Raw genomic sequence first — 17,682 nt, 5'->3', positions numbered from 1 at the left:
TCCTCGTCGCTCGTCAATTGCTATGTGCTTCGGTTTTCGCGTCATCTGCTGCTCGATATTGCGCCCCACCCTTCTTCGATCGCACGCGCCGACTCTCGCGAGACGATGCAGCCGCGCCCGTCTTCGCCCACTGGTGTGCGCAACTCATCCCATACGCCCCATACGCCTACCCGGGGGGGCCACCATGGGGAAATCAATTCCATCGTTGAGAAACTCGAGGAGGAGTGGGAGCTCGGCCTTCAAACACGCAGTTCCTCGTACTCGCCGTCCACAAGCCAGGAACCGAGGCCTCAGCACAGGTGCTACGAAGTCATCAAATTGCTGTACTGGAAAGATCGCGCTATCCTATACAAACAACTCCACGAATTCAAAACCAATGCAGCATCAAAGCCTCACAGACATCTCCTGTCCTATTTACTTCACCTTGTGGATGAAGGCTGGAAGCGAGCAAAGGCAAACCCTACCCCTCTCAGATCCAGACGGGAGCAGCTGACTTCGCCGCATCCCCCGGTGCCTTCACCTCTTCGCCTGGCATCTCCAACCTCTCGCCCGGAACCCTCCTCCATTTTCAATCCTGGTCGTATGTTAACCTCTCATTTCTTCCATCCCTATCTGTGCTGGAAGTGTTCAATGAGCAGAGACGTTCACGGGAATGCTACCCCAGCCGTAGGCTAACGTCTCATCCGCGGCGACAGATTCCCGTACTGAGCCTCAAGTGTCTTCCGATGCCGCAAGTGAAGTAGATGCCTTGTTCGAACCAACGCAACCGGACACCCCACCTGCCGAAGAGGACGAGGAGCCAGGCGATGCGCCGCCATCACCTTCGCTACAGGCGAGTGTACGGAAAAAAGAGCTCTCTGGGCCCGGTGAACATGACTCAAGGCATATGCGCCCGGCCAAAAGGCTTTCGCCCTCGTCAAAAGGCGATCAGTCACCAAAGAAAGCACGAACTACTACCCGAGGTAACCACGAACCCGAGGCTTCGTTTGCAGTTCCAAATTCCCCGCTCGCGAGAGAGAGGCAAACAGAGGAGCCGTCGCGGAAGGATTCGACCACTTCATTCGCATCGACGGCGTCAAAATTTTCCAGGGCGGATTCAACCTTCTCGCGCAATGGAGAGGCCAGTAAGACGAGGGACACGTCGTTTGCCACGTCCTTCTACCCTTCTCAGCCAGGGAAACAGCAACTTTCCCAACCGGCGGAACACGACATTCCCCAGCCAGAGGATGAACGCTCTTTCCAGGTAGAACCAGCTCAGCAGGAGATTTCCAGCTCAGGGAATTATTCTCATGATACAGACATACCCTGGTATTGGTCGCCGCGACCAAAAGACGAATCAAAGGATGTTGCAGATCAGACGACAGCCGAGGTGGCGCATGAGTCGACAGAGAGTGCCCGTTTTCGGCCTGGGGAACCTCTTGAAAGGCTCATTGAATTATCTACACATGACTCTGTGGCATCCTCGGCGAATCTTGTCAGCTCACCCCAACCACAGGAGCACTATCTAACGAAGCGTTTGCCTGAACAAGGGCTATTCGTCCCTCAAATTGGTGCAGAGTTGATGAAGATGGACTTCAAATATCGTTGGGAGTTCTTACGCGTTGCGCTCGAGGCAGGTATCGACACAAACCAACTCCTACCCCAAGGCCATGATGAGGAATGGAAAACTTATCAGTGCTTGTGGGATTATTTCCAGCATCACGATGCCCTCAAAGACACCTTCAAGAAGCTCAGGCGGGGCTCGAAAAGGGCTTGGGATGCTGCCGAAGTAAAGCGCGAAAATGGCACCTTGAAGGCCTTTGAGAACATCACTCTCAAGGCACAATTGGCCTTCAGCAGCACCAAATCCGACCAGATGTTTAATATCCGGCTACAACCACTTGAGCTTCAAGACGCCTCTTGCCGGTTCCAGCGAGCTTTTGGAGGTGATCGTTTTCTATACCTCGAAACGCCGGAATTTCGCAGGGACAAGTTACCGCCCCATCTGAGTGGACAGCTGGACACGATTGAGAAAAGATTTGTAGAATGGCTGCTTCTCAAAAACAAGGAATTCCTGGGCAGAGAGTGGGTCGCGATCCATTTCGAGAAGCTCGAAAAGAAGAATAAAACCAAGTCCCGTCCGCAGGATGAAGGGCGCGGATACAGAGTCATCCTTTTCGCCACCAAGGGGGCGGATATAGAGTCAAAGAAAGAGAAAGAGATCAGATCCGGTACCCGGCACGAAATGTCTGCGTACGACTTGTTGAACTGGTTCATGCCCTTGAGGAAAAACGCCGAGCAGCCGTACCTCAAGGCGTTCGCAAGGATAAGTCTAGGTCTGACGACAACGCGCCCGGGCCTGACATTTGAACCGAAGCAAGTCCGGTTCGTGCAGGACATCAAAGCGAACAACGAGCGTGAAAGCAGCGAATTCAACGACGAGACGCTTTCTTGGCCGGAAGATGACAAAAGGAAGCGCGTCATGAACGACGGCTGTTCTCGCATCTCCGTCGGGGCGGCGCGGCAGCTGTGGAAGAACATCAACAAGGACGGGCCTATTCCAAGTACTTTCCAGGGCCGCATCGGCGGCGCTAAAGGCATGTGGATGCTCAGCGCCTCGCCCGACACGCAAGACCCGAGCCATTGCAGCGTCTGGATCGAGGTCTCTGACAGCCAATGCAAATTCCAGCCGCATGACAACGATTCGGACCCCGTCAGGTTCACTTTCGACTTGCATTCCACGTCGACCACGGCGGAACCGTCGAGCGTCTATCTGTCATTCTTTCCCATTCTACACGACCGCGGTGTGCCGACCGCCTCTCTGCAAAAGGTCTTTGTGGATAATCTAGACAGGGAACGGAAGAGGCTGCTGGACGCCATTGGAGATCCGGGCAACCTCAGGACGTGGGTCAATCAACAAAACATGTTTGCCGAAGAACGGGCCCGAGAGGACGAAATCGCGTGGCAAGGCGGCCTGCCGAAGCAGCCGCATGAGAAGGTGATCCTGCTGGTCGAATCCGGCTTCGACAGTTCCTGCGAGTACCTGGCCAACGTCATGCAAAGGCTGGTAGCCAGAAGCCTGCGGCTGTTGCGACAAAACGTCCGCGTCCCACTTCCCCGGTGCACATACATCAAAGGAGTAGCAGACCCCGAAGGCATCCTCGCCCCCGGTGAGATCCACGTGCACTTTACCAAAAGCTTCATCGACGAGGCTTCCGGCGAGTGCTTGAGCTTTTTGGACAACCGAGACGTCCTCGTGGCCCGCAATCCCGCCCTGAGACGGTCCGACATCCAGAAAGTGCGTACGTGCTTCAAACTGGAGCTTGCGCACCTCAAGGACGTCGTCGTCTTCCCGACTCGAGGCAGCTTCCCCCTCGCGGGAAAGTTGCAGGGCGGCGACTACGACGGCGACACGTTCTGGGTGTGCTGGGAGCCGGACCTCGTGACGCCGTTCAAGAACGCGCCGCCGCCCCTGAACGACCCCGTCCCGGAGGACTACGGGATCAAGGTCGACAGGAGGACGCTGGGCGATATGCTGGAGGGTCGGTCGATCCGGAACTCCTTCCTGCGCGAAAGCTTCAAGTTCCACTTCCTGCCCAGCCTCGTCGGCCCGGCGACCAAGCTGTACGAGAAGGTGACCTACCAGGAAAACAGTCTCGTGTCGAAAAAGGCGGAAGCGCTGGCCGATCTGCACGACCTGCTCATCGACGCTACGAAGAACGGATACAAGTTCGGCGAGGCCGAATTCCGCGCGTTCAGGGCCAAGTTCAACATCCCGAAGGACCTGCCGAAGCCGGAGCACGAGAAGGCTCGGGAGCAGGACCGCGACGAGACCAAGGGCGACACCAACAGGAAGGCCAAGAGAAAGCCGCCGCGGCCGCCGCCGTCGTACCCCAACATCCTCGACACCCTCTACTTCGACACCATCGTGCCGCACACCCGCCAAACCCTCGACGCCCTCGAACAACACTTTGCCACCGCCGCCACCGACGACGACGACCCCACCCTCACAGCCCCCTTTCTCTGCGAGAAACACGACGCCGCCGCAACCAACGACGACGACGACGACCCGGCCCCGGCCCCGACCCTAGACGACAACGCCATCATCCGCGACGAGCTCGCCGCGCTGACGGGCGAGTGCCAACAGCTCAACCGCCTCTGGACCAAGCTCCTCAACCAGCCCAGCGACGCCGGCGTCGGCGACGACGGCAACGGCACCCGCACCCGCTCCGGCAGCTCCCGCTCCGGCAGCTTCCTCCGCCGCACCGGCACGGGCGTCCCCGCCGACCCGCAAGCCGCCGCCGCCCTCGCCGCCGACGACGCCCGCAACGACCCGGCGTCGTACAACAACGCCGTGGCCAAGTGCCACGCCCGCTTCCGCGCCTACCGCCCCCGCTTCGCCGCCAAGAGCCCCACCATCAGCCGGTGGGAGCGGCGGCGGTGGCCGGGGGCCCCCCACCACCACCATTTCCCCCCTCATCAGCCGGGGGGGTCGGCGGAGGCATCGGCGAAGGCCTGGGCCTCGGCCACGGACAAGACGCTCCCCCCGCCGCCGCCGCCGTCCGAGTGGGACCTCCTCCGGGCGAGCGCGCTGTACCTCTGCACGGCGGAGCGCGCGCGCAACAGGTACAACTATGGCGACGGCGACCCCCACAACCGCTGGGCCACGTTCGTGTTCCACGTCGCGGGCTGGGAGCTGTGCTGGCTGAAGGCGCTGGGCGAGGCGGCGGTGGGCACGCGGCCCGTCGTCGGGGCGTTGTATAACCATTTGAGGCCGGGGAAGATGAAGGCGGTTGCGGCGCCGGCGAAGGATGGTGGGGGTGGTGAGGGTGGGGCTGGAGCTGGGGATGGGGAGGGGGAGGGGGGTGAGACGGATTATGCGAGTGCGGCGGAGGAGATTGAGGAGGGGGATTATGATGATGTGGAGTGAGAAGGGAGGGGGGTTTTTCTGAGTGCGGTTGATGGGGGTTGTGGGTGATTTGGGGTTTTTCTTTTTGGCTTTGGGGTGTTCGTGCCGATGATGTGTTTTTTTGGGGTAAGCTGAACACGGTTGGGGAAAGGTTTGTGGGGGATTTGGATGCGATCTTCTTTGGATGGATGATGCATTCTTGGGATTGATGATGGTTCCTTTTTTTTTTTTTCCTTGATCATGACGGCACGGCTTTCCTTGATGACGAAGACTCCCCTGGATTTTGGCTCGGTGTCAGGAGCTGCTTCGGGCTTGGTTATGGTCTCATCTTTTATATTCTGCGGTACCAGAGATTTTTTTTTTTTTTTTGAAAAGGTTGAGGATTGTCTCTAGAACACAATCTTCAAACCATTTTTGTGAAGTCAGTCTGGAGAGAGACCCATGCCGACTGTGGGCACAGGCCGTCGGAGGGAATGGGCCGTCGAAGAGTGGAAGCATGCCACTGCTTTGCTGAGCTCCAAAGGCCAGTCGTTCGTCCAGAGACGATGAAGAACGCCGGTAATATCTGGGAGCGGCATTCCAGGACCTCAAGCTCGCATTCCTAACAAGAGACCTTGATGATCCTTCCTATCCCCACCTTGATCACTCCGAAGGAAGTCTCGTCGTGACATTGCGTCCAAACCCCCGCCCAGCGAATGGAGGCGTTGTGTTTTGGTCTAAGCTTCGCGGAACTCAGGGCGGATGCTGAGTCATCGTGCGTGGCCCTCGTGGTCTCTTCGCCTGGTCGCCTGTAGTTCCTAATCCTCTCCATTCTCACATCGCCAAACACCCAGGACGCGCCCAAGCGGTCGCTCGCACGCGGAGTGCACACCGCCCAATCGGCTAAACCTCGGCTGCCACACTCTATCTACATATTTTCCGCTGTGCTGACTGTTGCAAATAAGTCCTCAAGGACCCGCAGCCTCCACGGTTGTGTAGTGTAGTGGTTATCACTCCGGATTTTGATGCATGCATTGAGCCTTCCGGCGACCTGGGTTCGAGCCCCAGCACGACCTTTTCTCTTTTGTTTTGATGATATCTTTTTGGTTGTTGTGGGGGATGCGGTCCGAATGAGGTCTGGGGGACTTTTTGGGGGCGGGGGCGGCGGATCGCGGATAAGCGAGCAGACGCGGGAATCGGCAGCGGCGACGTGTTGAAATTTGGCGAAAGACGACCGGATAAGCGAGCATCAGACGCGGGAATCGGCAGCTGCGGTGACGTGTTTCGAATACGACTGCTTTGCTGTGCGTGGACGATTCGAACCGCAGCAAGCGCAGGTAGTAGTACACGTCGAGAAAAGTACCAAGGCTTTTATCGAGAGGACAGACACTAGCCGGGCACAGCTACTGACTTTGCGGTGCCCTTGGTTTCTTGACCTCCAGCTCGCTATCAGCGTGGAACTCGCCTGCAACATGAAGTGTCCTTTGCAATGCGTAGTATTGGCCCCATAATACACATCACCATGTCAACAAAATGGTAGTGACAAGGACCACTCGTTGATGAAGACAATCATCAGCTCATATTACGGGAAGATTGGATCCTGGACCAAGCTTTGCAACCCAGCAGATATCCACGCAAAGTCGACAATAATTAACTCGAGGATTCAATTGAGGCAAGGAATTCCTCATAATGCTACGTCGCATGTTGGCGGCCTTAAAGAAGCAAGTGGTTGAAGTTGCTGTTATAAATAGAGGGAGTAGCTGGGTGATAGGGCACAAGCATGCACTTCTCTACCTTTAGACACGTGCTGAGCATCGCAGTCAGCTGCGTATGCTCTGCCCGCCTTATCAACCTCTCCCCGTCCATGCGCTGAAGCAACATCGGGGTTGGGAAAGAGCTACAAGCTGTTCCTAAGTAGAGCAATATTCTAACCCGAGATGTTCTTTTTTCCACGCAGAATTGCGGACTGTGTACGTCAGTTGCGCGTTATCCGCCTTTGCATTCCGTCGTTCGAGTCACCGAATGTTGGCTCGGATTCGCACTCCACATCCACGCAAGAAGACCAAAGCTCACGTAGACCGACACTGGCAGTCGGGACTCAATAAGAGATAGAGGAAGCGGTGATGAGCAGGTGTGCAATACAGGCGGCGGATCTGAGAAAGGTGAAGGAGGTACGTACTCAACCATCTCCCGACTCGACATCCGAAGAGCACTGAGACCCCAGCATCCAGACCTGCCGACTTCCGAAAGAGCAAATCAACGCTCACATGCTCCAATGCTGGACGATTGGAAGTGACATCATGACGGCAGCAGGTCCATGTATGAATCCGGCGGGCACACCCCGCCTCTAAAGCTAGAACGCCACGGCTTGGCTAGCTAGGGCAACTCCTCATGGGGGGAAAAAATTCCTCTATCCGCGCGCACCATCAAGCGCTTGATCATGAGTCCTTGCGCTTCGATGTCCCTGTCAAACGGCGAGGCGCAATCAGCCCACGGACAAAGGAAGCCCGTGACACCCCCGTGGTGGCAATCAATCTGCGGCGACGCAGGTCCTGATCAATCACCCGTTTCCGCAGCAGACAAAGTCGAGCGACGCCCTCCTCACTCCTCCTCCTCGACAAACGCCGTCGTGGCGAGGTGCGCAGCGAGCCGAGCACGAGCGTGTCGAGCTGTCGAGTTCTCCAGCGGACACGAACGAAAAGGAAAAAAAACGGGCAAGCGAGCGAGAGAAAGCGCGCCCCCATTCGCTTTTTCCCTCTTTTTTTTTTCTTTCCGTTCCCCTCGTCCGACATGTTGCTTGCTGCTGCCCAGCAGCCCTCACCACCACCCCCCTTGCATTCCTCCACACCGTAACTCCCCCGTCGCACACACCCCCCTCTCCCCGCTGCGTTTCCTCTCTCCAACCCGCCTCGCGCATCATCATCCGCCGCCACTCGCCCCCCCCGCGAGCCAGGCCTGCTAGACAAACGTACCCCAAAGTACATAAGCACAGCAGCCGGTCTCGAATGCCAGCTCGCCTTGATCCTGGGAGCCGGGAAATCTCTCGACGCTCCTCGGGCCTCTATGGCGCAGTGGTAACGCGTCGCACTTGTATTTCCCAACAATATGCAATGCGAAGATCCTGGGTTCAACTCCCAGTGGAGGCAGCTTAACCACTGGCGAGTTCATTCTTTTGTCTTTTTGCCCTTTGGGGGGGCTTCTGGACGGACCGGGGAGGAGGGCGGGAGGCTGATGGAAAGGCTGCCTTTTTTGGAGGTTGACGTGTTGGTGGTTGTGGACAGGTGGTTAAAGGACGGTTTGGAAGCAAAGCGCAAGGTGGCACGACATCATGGGCAGCCGGGAATGTTGGGAGCTCCTTTTTTGGAACGTCAGGAAGCTAGCGTCTATTCATATGCATCAATCAAGTAGTCGGAGGTGAACATTATATCATCTCGATTGAGAATGCTAATCCGTAGTAGATATTTCCGTGCTATATCCTTCCTTGTGCCATGACGATCCACAGCAACCTTTTAGTGCTATATCCCTATACTATGATCATCCCTATGTGCCATGATTTGCAAGAAAAAAATATCGGCGTGCGTGCGAGCCACCGTCGCTCAGCGAGTAAAGTCAGGCTTGTAAGCCTCCGTGCCTCCCTTCATCAGCTCCCTCAACGCCATGGTAGCGTAGGTGCTGCTACCCAGCTGGAACGTCAAGACGGCAGCAATCTTCTCCTCTGCGTCCGCGTCCGCCGGGGCCGCGGCAGGCCTCTCGCTGTATGCGCGCATCATCTTCTTCTTCGTGTCTTCCAGCGTGACCGACTTTCCCTCCTTGACCAGCTTGGAGAGATCCGTCTCGACCAGCTCCTCCTCGTCCGACCTGTACGTCTTGATTTCGAAGCCGACCGCCCCGAGCGACTTGGCCATGAGCTTCCTGTAGCCGCCCGGCAAGCTGATGTCGCGCCACTTGCGCCGCATGTTGTGGGGATCGACGCCGCCGCCGCGCTTGGGGTCGAGCATGTACTCCGAGTAAAACTGTCCGATGTCGTTCTTCGGGTATTCAATGTCCCAGCCGGGTTGCGGCAGGACGACGTCGAAGATGGAGTACAGGCCGCTGCTGGCCTCCTCGACCGTCAGTGCACGAGCCCGCTCGAAGTCGCCCGATGCAGAAGCGGCGTTGTCTCCCTGTGGGTTGATCACGACCTCTCCGTACTCGTCGACTTCGTCGAGGACTTCCGTTTCCTTCTTGGCTTCCTTGTCTTTGTGCTCCGATACGAGAACGAGATCACCGGGAATGACCTTCGCACCGTGGCGAGACAGGCGCTCGCTTGCTGCCACGTTCCAGACGATGCTCTGGTAAGCGTGAACGTACATACCACGGAGGTTCTTGGGCAGCGTTCCGAGAGCGCCCTGAAAGTCATTCTCGTAAGACTCGCCGTTTTTTCTGACCGTGTTGAGGTGCTTGATGATGCCGCGCTCGCCAGAGAAACGGAACGGTATCAGGTCGAGCGCCGCCTTGCCGTTCCTCTCCGTCTTCCACTTGTGAAGCCCGAGAGCACGCTTCTTGTCATCCTCGGAGATGCGGGCCTTGGTCTCGGGATCCTGTGCCGCGGCCAAGGCTTCATCACTGTACGCGAGAATCAAATCGACAGACTTCTCGAGGTCTCCGGACAGCATGTATTTTCCGATACTGTCTGTGCTCACGTCGTAGGTACCGAAGCGTTGAAGTCCAAAGTAGTTGATGAAGCCCTCCGTTTGGAATGCGGCAGTGGATTTCGCCACGATATCCTTGGCGAGCTCCAGGCGTTGGGTAAAGTCCATGCCGTCCTCACCCTGGAAGTGGCAGTCACGAAGCGTAATGGTAAACTGATTGCCGCTGTGGTCTCCGAGAGAGATGTCCTTGGGCTGGTATGAAAGCGCGCCGATGCGGGCATTGAACAGTCCGCGTGCAATGTGCGCCACGTGCTCTGGACGAACCCTCTTGACACTGATCCGCTGAACAGTGACTGCGCGGCGATCCTTGGTTCCAGCGAAGCTGAACTTCTTAGGGATAGTCTTGAACTGCGCAGCCAGATGATTGATCACCTCCATGGTGTCCTTGTTCTCCTTGTACAAGGTGAAGTGTAGGTTGTCCCCGCCCATTTCGTCAAAGGTCTTGCGACGAGGACCGTTGCTCCTGTTATCGCCACCATTCTGCCCGGCCCTTCCTCTTGCACTGACTTTGATGACGTTGTTGTCCTGGGTCGAGGTAACGAGGCGGCCAGCGAAGATTTCGCGGATGCATTCGTGGGCGCGTTGACGTGCCATCTTGTCGGTGACAGGGTCGGAGTAGATGGGCTTGAACTGCGCAGCTTTGCGGCTTGGGTTCATGAGAGCGGCTTTGTTCAGGCCCGTTATGCCCCGCGTCTTTTCTTCGCCGAAGATGTTGTGCAGAGTGTCGAGATTCTCGTCAGAGAGCTTCGCAGCTTCCTCAGCTTGCTCCCCAGACAGCTTTTCCGGCTCCGCATCGTCTCCACTCTCCTTCTTCGCGCTCACAGCAGTCATACCGATATCGTCCTCGAGGTGACACACTTGGCCGTTGGGGAGAATCTCATGGACCATGAAGTCGACATAGCGCTGCTTCAGAATGCCCGAGAATCCAGGGATGCTAGTGTTGGCAAAGGCGGTGATACCAAAGCGCTCCTCCTTGTCAGTCTGCTCCTCCAGTGCTGATTTCTCGGCTTGTTCGCTGTCGGCGGAGCTGGCGGTGGTCTTTGCGGCAGGCGCAGGCGCAGGCGCATCGGTCATTGCGGCGTCGGGCGTGGCGCCCTCGTCTCCGGAGAGCTTTACGCGCTTGACGGGGCGGTCGGCTTCATCTTGCTCGTGGTCGGCCATGGTTGCTGCTTGGAAAGATCGTGCAGAGTGCAAAAGAGAGAATGGCGGCGCCTTACGAGCGAAGGTGACGCGCCGAGTCCTGGATCGTCCAGGCGAAGGGTAATTTTTCGCGCTACCGTTATCGATACGTAAGCGACCCTGGCATGTTGACGCGAGCGAGCCCCACCTTCCGCGGCTGCCCCGCCTGCCCCGTCGCGCTTTCCTTCCGTCGCGTCTCGACGCGTCCTCCGCTCTTCCGTCTGACACTAGATGAACCAAGCTCAACGCCTTGCCAGCACATTAAAATGCAACGGCTGTCTTTGTTTCTTCCCATGGTTTGCAATTTGTCAAAATACAATAACATCAATTTATTTTCATTTGACACAAGTCAAATGATAGACGCTTTCGTGCAGCGAAATCGTCAAACAAGATACTTAGCTGGACCTGGCAATCTCTCCTATGATAACGCCACCACTGAATCATACTAGGCAAATGACCACGGCATTCGTACGTGTGGGCCGCGTGGACACCTGCATCGACAGACTGCGCCTGCTGGCGCTCCCTCAAGTTCCAGAATTACAGCACCTGTTCAGCAAAGTCTAACATCAAGAAATCGGATTCATCCCAACGCAAGAATACTCCTTTGTGTAGATAGATTATCGAGTCACTTTCGAGACTCTGTTCTGCATATACTCGAAGATTCACCAGGGTACAAGACGACTCGAAGAAAGGTTGCTTATCATTGTCTCATGAAGAGGCCTGTGACGATGGTCTCCCAAATGCTGAGGCCGAGCATTATATAATTATGGTGGCGGTTGCGGTCATACTGATTATTCGTGCAGGTGGAGCTCAGCTGCGAGTAGTGAAGGTAATCGAAGAGGACGGAGACGAAGAAAGTATGGGGAAACCATCCACTAGTACAAATGCATGATGCCAGTAGATCTGTGCTATCCTTCTCAGGTACTGCAGCCCTTTTTATTCCATCTTTCAAGAAAAAGGTCAAAGCACGCAACTATACAGATGACTCGAGCAGAAGACCAACTGAATGGACCGCTCAGGCGCTTTCCTCACGAGCCCATCACCGCGCGTATGGGGTGATCACGAGAGCAAGTACGCACCGTCCTCCCGCCTTCCACGCGCCGCTTACGCCGCACGTATCCACCGCTTCTTCAATGAGAGCGCGTCGACGTAGTATAAAACCGGCCCCTCCCCACCTCATGCAAGTAATACACCTTACTCATGGACGCGGACCAGAGCGTACCCAACACTTGCGTTGATGATTCACAACGACTTGGTTCTTTTTCCCTGCATAAAACCATGAATGCATTTACTGTTCCCTCCCGCTCAAGACCTGATACCTTGCCGGACGTCAGCAGACCCCCCAGCATTTCTCCCACGATGCGGAAGGACCGGCAACGTTTGTGTTTAATGCTCAAGAGCCGCCACCATTGACGTTTGATGCCGAATCGCAACACGATTGCCGATTGTTTCTTTCCTTTTTGTGTTGGAGACCGCCTGGTACGTAGTATGTCAACAAGGCGGAAGTGGTTTACGTTGACTCTGGATTCCAGCTCGAGAGAACGTATTCCAGAGAGTACTAGGAATCACCATGAATGGAGAATTGGAAAAGACCACATGCTTACTATAAGTGAGGATAATCCGGTAGGGCGATTCAGGTGACCTCTTGACTTAATATCACCAGCCAATTGGCGCAGGCACATCACTTGTTTCGAAACCACCACCACATCCCTACTTTCATCACAGGCATGAACACACGAACAAGTCCTGTCAGACAAAAAGAGAAATAGCCAATTCTTTTTTTATCGAAAAAAATTCAAAACGATAGTAAAAAAAAACCATAGCAGCGAGTAAAAACTCCGAGGCCTGTATGCATCATCAAGTCCAGCCCCAACCACACGGGGACCGAACGACTCCGCCCCGACTGAATCCCCTCTTCTGTCCAAAGCCATCAACCGTCCTTCTTCTTCTTCTCACGGCCATGCCATCGTTCCCTATACCTACTTACAACTCCTCATGCTCAGGCGTGGTGCCACCACCCTCCTTCACCTCCTCCTCAGCGGCAGCCTTCTCGGCCTTTTCCGCCTTCTTATCCTTCTTCCCCTTCGCCTTGCTGTTATTCTTTTTCTTATCGCTCCCGCTCTTCTTGCTCCCCGACGACGACTTCTTGCCGCCACCAGCAGGCATCCTCAGCTTCCGCTGCAGCAGCTCCACCGACACCCTGTTCAGCTCGTCGGCCCTGCGCTCGAGCTCCGCCGTCGACACGACGGCGTCTTCCGTGGCCGCGAGCCCGTCCTGCGCCGCCAGCTTCTCGTCCAGCCACCCGCTCGCGTCCTCGAAGGCCCTGGTCAGCTCGTCCAGGTCCGCCTGCGTGTACGGCGACAGGAACGCGGGCTGCTCCGTCGCCTGAGCATCCTCGGCGGCGCTGGACGGCGAAGCGTTCTCCTCTTCTTCGAGGTCGGCGAGCGGGTCGGCTTCGCCGGAAGATTCGGCGGCGGGGGTGGGCGAAGAGGACGAGGCGGAGGCGGAGGCGGCTGAAGCGGCGGCGGCGGCCGAGGAGCTGGCCTCAGCTGCCTTGTCGACCGTCTCCTTGATCAACTTGATCATGCTCTGGGTCTGGTCGAGGGCCTTCTTGACGTTCTCGACTGCGTCGGGCCGCTTGCGCGCCTCGTCTCTGCGGGTGACGACGGGGTTGATGAGGCCCTTCAGCTCGGCGTGCTTGTCCTTGAGTGTCTTCTCGTCGGCGTCGGAGCCGTCGCCGTACAGCCAATCGCTGACTTCGGAAAGCTTGGCCTGGATCTCCGTACGCTGGGCGTCGGTGGAGGCGGCAAGGAAACCCTCCTCCTCGAGGAGGTCTCGAGAACGGTAGGTGAAAGCCTCGAGCTCGTTGAGTGCGGTCTCGCGGGCAATACGAGCCCTGTCAGAAGCGTCGAAAGAGACGAGGCTATCATCTCGTCAGAAAATTATTCAATCACTACCCAGAGTTTGATAAACTTACCGATTCTTCATGCGCTTCATCTCCTCCTTCGTGACCTTCTCGAAGCCCTCGCGAGAGGTGCTGAAGCGGATGCTGCTGGTAACAACCTTCTTCTTGGGGGTCTTGACTTCGGCAGATTCGCTCGCCTTGGCACTCTCTGAAGTGGACGAGCTGGAAGCCGACGAAGACGAAGTCTCAGGCTCAACAGTCTCGGTGGTCTCATCCTCCTCACCTTCCTTGAGAGGTTCCTGCTTTCCGTCCTTGGAGCCGAAACCGAAGAGACCCTTGACGCCATCGACAACACTCCCCTTCTTCTCAGCCTCATCAACTTCGCAGCTGGCCTCGGCCTTGACAATCTCCGGAAGGCCAGTGGCGGGGTCGAGCTTGATAGAAAACTTAGTGTTGATGTCATCCCGGTTGCAGCCCTCCTTGTCAATCAAGTCGGTAACAACAGCCGTGAGGTTTCCAGTGCGAACGCTCAAGACGGGTTCCTGGTGGTCTTTGCGGGTCTCCTGGCTCAAGGTGAATTCGAAGTCCCCAAGCATCTTGAAAGGCATCTCCTTGACGGTGCCCGTGCGAGAAGAGGGAGAGAAGAGCTTCTGGTTGCGCTCCTTCAAGTTCCACATGTACTTCATGTTGACGGCAAAGTTGGCAGTGTCGCTGTCGCGGATCTCCTTGACGCGGAAGCTGGGAGAAAGACCGGCACCCTTGAAGGCAGCGCCGAAAACGGCAGCCTCGTCGGCGTTGACGTTGCTGCGAAGCTTGGACGCATCGCCCGCAAGTCCTTCCAGGGTCTTCTGAACGAACGGGGTGCGCACAACACCGCCGTGGAGGATGACAGAGTCCAGGTCGGCGAAGGTCAGGTTGGCCGCGTCAAGGGCTTGCTGGACGGGGGCCTGGACGCGAACGGCATGCTGGGCGGCCAGCTCCTCGAAACGCGTACGGCTGATCTTGTACTTGAAGTCCACATCCTGGTACAGGCCCTCCCAGCTGGCGCTGGACTCCTGGTTGGCGCTGAGGACCTGACGGACCTTCTCGACGTCCTTGGTCAGCTTCGCCATGGTACGGCCGTGCTTCTTGACATCCTCGGCCTTCACGCCGGCCGCCTTTGCCTCGGGCTTCTCAACGAATTGCTCGATGATGTCCTCGACGATCAGCTCGTTGAGCGAGTCACCTCCGAGGTTCTTATCCCAACCAGAGCTCAGAACCTGGACCTCCTGAACCGTCTTGTTGTACCGACCCACGTCCTTGACCGTGCGGCCCTGGAAGCGCAGCACAGTCGCGGTAGTCGAGCCGGCGCCCATGTCGAAGACCATGTGGTACTCCGGCTTCCCGCCCTCGCTGATGCTGGGGAAAGTCCTGCTGGTGGCGTAGTTGAGGCCGACGGCGACGCCGTCGCTGACGAGGGCCAAGACCTTCAGGCCCGCCAGCTCGGCCGCCAGCTCAACCGCGCGCTTCTCGGCGGCCGTGTAGAAGGCGGGCACGGTGATGACGGCGTCGGTGATGCGCGCGCCGGCGCCCGCCATCTCCTCGGCGTTCTCGCGCAGGTTCTGCAGCTGCATGGCCAGCAGCTCCTCGACCCCGAACGGCGCCGCGTCCGCCTCGAAGCTCGGGCTGCGGAAGCCCACGGTGCCGCCGCGGCCCTCGACGCCCACCATGTCCACGGCCGGGTGCAGCCGCTGGTATTCTTGCGCGGCGGGGCTGCCGCCCTCGGCGGCGATGCGCTCGCCCAACAGGGGCTTCAGGTTCGGGTAGACGTCGGCGGGGAAGCGGGCGGAGAGGGCGAGAGCGTCGCCGCCATAGGCGCGCTCCGGGAAGGTTGCGCCTGCGGCTTGCAGAGGCGTGCGGGGGGTCTTGAGAGCGACGGCGGCCGCCTCTTTGCGCTTCGAGTCCTTGGAGAGGACGACCTCGAGAGGAATGCCGGGCTTGACGAGGACGCCCTTGAGATACGAGGTTCCGAGGTCGACGCCCAGGACGGCTGAGGCGGCGTGGGCGGTGCTGGCGAAGACGCAGAAGAGCGCAAGGACGACGGTGAGGGCACCGAAGCGCCGGCGGCCTGGTGGCGCCATGTTGTGCTGGAGAGCAATGAGAGGGAGCTGGCTTCGAAGCTGTTCGGAAGCTCCAGACGGGGTGGGATATGCTCGATAAGCAAAAGCTGGCGGGCGGGGAGTTGTCTCTAAATTAAAAGTGCGGGCATGGAGTAGAGGACAAACAGAAGTAAAAGACACGAGCTCCGCCGGGGAATTGGATGCACAAGGGAATGGTCAGCGACGGTGAGGACACGGCGGGTGTTTCTATGGTTAACCTAGGCGGCAGAACCAAGGGCCACATTGTCAATTCGAGGACACCTGGACATCTGGCTGCTGACCGCCTGCCCGAAACGGCACCACCGGCGCCGCTCACCGCCAATGATAATGGCGTTGCCTGCTCAGAAGCTTGGGCGCGTATCATCATGCTTCTACCGCTTTCGAAAACCCGAGCGGTCGTGACATCTGGCTTCTACTCCTCCAACGCCTAGTTTCTCTGTGTCATACGTCGGATCTGATTCGACTTGGCTAACAAATGAATCCTGATTTACCGTTTTCCGTGAGAATCGTGTTCCAATCTATGTCCCTAATTCGGAACCGTTTTCTCTCTTTCTCTCTTTCTCTTTGATCTTCTTCTTCTAAGATGCCGCGCTTTTCACCAAAATCTACATGCCACGGTTGAATTCGACCATGCCGTCCTTGCCGCCCTGCTCCCAAAATTCAGGCTCGAGCTTCTTTGCGCTGATCGCCTGTCGCTGCGGGAACACGGCGAGCGCGAAGGGCAGAGCGACCAGCGATGTGGTCAGAATCAGGCCGAGGTTGATAGGCAGCACCATCCGCGGCCTCTGCTTCAGCCAGTCGGTGCGCTGCATCCTGACCAGGATGAGGGGCGGCAACACCATGATGGGCGTCGCGTTGATGACGCGGCTGAGCGCCGTCTCGCCCACCGCGAGCTTCGCCGCCGTCTTGCTCTTGCCCAGGCTCTTTTGCGCCTCCTCGTCGCCCGCCTCCTCCGCCTTCTTCTTCTGCTCCTCGCTGAGCACGGGGTAGACGTCGATGCCGCGCCGGATCTCCTCGCCGCGCATGAGGAAGACGTTGACCACGCCGGCCGACACCACCGCCGCGAACGGGACCAGGCGCCCGAGCACGGTGCGCGTGGTCGGCGAGACGCGCTTGAGACGGGGGACGATGGAGTTGAGGCCGTACGCCACACCGCAGGAGGCGCCGACGGCCATGAAATACGACTTCGCGATCTGGCTGACGGAGAGAGGCGTCGACTTGTTGGCGTTGGCGTTGTTCACGGCAACGTTCAGGGACTGGTTGGCGATTTGCCATCCCAGGGTTCCCGCCGTCTACAGGATTCAACACCGTCAGTTCCAAGCCATTTCGAGCACTCCCAGTATACATACCCCCAAGCCAGGCGTCAGCATGCCCACCGTCACCACCAAATTGGACATTACGTAGCAAGACATGCGGAAAGGAAGGAAGACCGGTTCGCCCGTATCTGCCGCGCGCAGTCAGCTTCGAACACACTCCGCACTTTCGAGCCCCCCTCCGTGCTCTCGAGGCTATATGTGCACACTCACCGGGGTGAAGCGTCGAGTCGATTATCTTCTTCGCCTTCCACAGATCCGGCGTCATGTCCGCGATCTTCCCCTGCTTGTACGCCGACACCAGGTCCTTCGCGTGCGCCAATCCCGTCGAGCCCGTCAACAACGTCCTGTTTGCGCCAAGCAGCCGTATTAGCCCTCACGAATTCTCTCCCGTTCCCTCCCCAGTACTGTGACGAGATTCCCCCCCTCTCACCAGAGCCCGATCCAGTCTGCACGCGCATGCACACTGCCTTCAGCCTCCACCCCGCACACCTCCTCTCCCCAGGCGCAAGGACAAAGGCACACACCCCCCCACAGACCCCTCGCGTCTACGTCGTCCGGCGCGCAGCCCTGCCGATGCCCCCCCCCC

At 57.8% G+C, this 17,682-nt stretch overlaps 4 protein-coding genes across 4 annotated transcripts; 1 reads left to right on the top strand and 3 right to left on the bottom strand.

The window, feature by feature from the left end:
- Nucleotides 1-105: 105 nt before the first annotated feature.
- On the top strand, nt 106-4,909 carry BKCO1_650004 (rna-directed rna polymerase 2; the record flags this gene model as incomplete). Its single annotated transcript, XM_020278243.1, has 2 exons — nt 106-580; nt 696-4,909. The coding sequence occupies 2 exons, from the start codon at nt 106-108 to the stop codon at nt 4,907-4,909; spliced, it is 4,689 nt and encodes a 1,562-aa protein (XP_020126451.1).
- Nucleotides 4,910-8,463: 3,554 nt separating this feature from the next.
- BKCO1_650003 (pseudouridine synthase) lies at nt 8,464-10,719 on the bottom strand (the record flags this gene model as incomplete). Its single annotated transcript, XM_020278232.1, has 1 exon — nt 8,464-10,719. One exon carries the CDS (start codon nt 10,717-10,719, stop codon nt 8,464-8,466), a length of 2,256 nt encoding a protein of 751 aa, XP_020126449.1.
- A 2,001-nt stretch (nt 10,720-12,720) lies between these two features.
- Nucleotides 12,721-15,762, bottom strand: BKCO1_650002 (heat shock protein 70-like protein; the record flags this gene model as incomplete). The annotated part of the gene is made up of 2 exons (XM_020278221.1): nt 12,721-13,660; nt 13,715-15,762. 2 exons carry the CDS (start codon nt 15,760-15,762, stop codon nt 12,721-12,723), a joined length of 2,988 nt encoding a protein of 995 aa, XP_020126447.1.
- A 623-nt stretch (nt 15,763-16,385) lies between these two features.
- BKCO1_650001 (mitochondrial cation transporter) lies at nt 16,386-17,554 on the bottom strand (the record flags this gene model as incomplete). The annotated part of the gene is made up of 4 exons (XM_020278210.1): nt 16,386-17,072; nt 17,130-17,224; nt 17,307-17,440; nt 17,502-17,554. The coding sequence occupies 4 exons, from the start codon at nt 17,552-17,554 to the stop codon at nt 16,386-16,388; spliced, it is 969 nt and encodes a 322-aa protein (XP_020126448.1).
- Nucleotides 17,555-17,682: the final 128 nt, after the last annotated feature.

Source organism: Diplodia corticola (genome assembly GCF_001883845.1).
Source record: "Diplodia corticola strain CBS 112549 chromosome Unknown scaffold65, whole genome shotgun sequence".
Taxonomy (NCBI): domain Eukaryota; kingdom Fungi; phylum Ascomycota; class Dothideomycetes; order Botryosphaeriales; family Botryosphaeriaceae; genus Diplodia; species Diplodia corticola.
The sequence above is the reverse complement of the archived record's forward strand: the minus strand, read 5'-3'. Positions and strand labels throughout refer to the sequence as shown.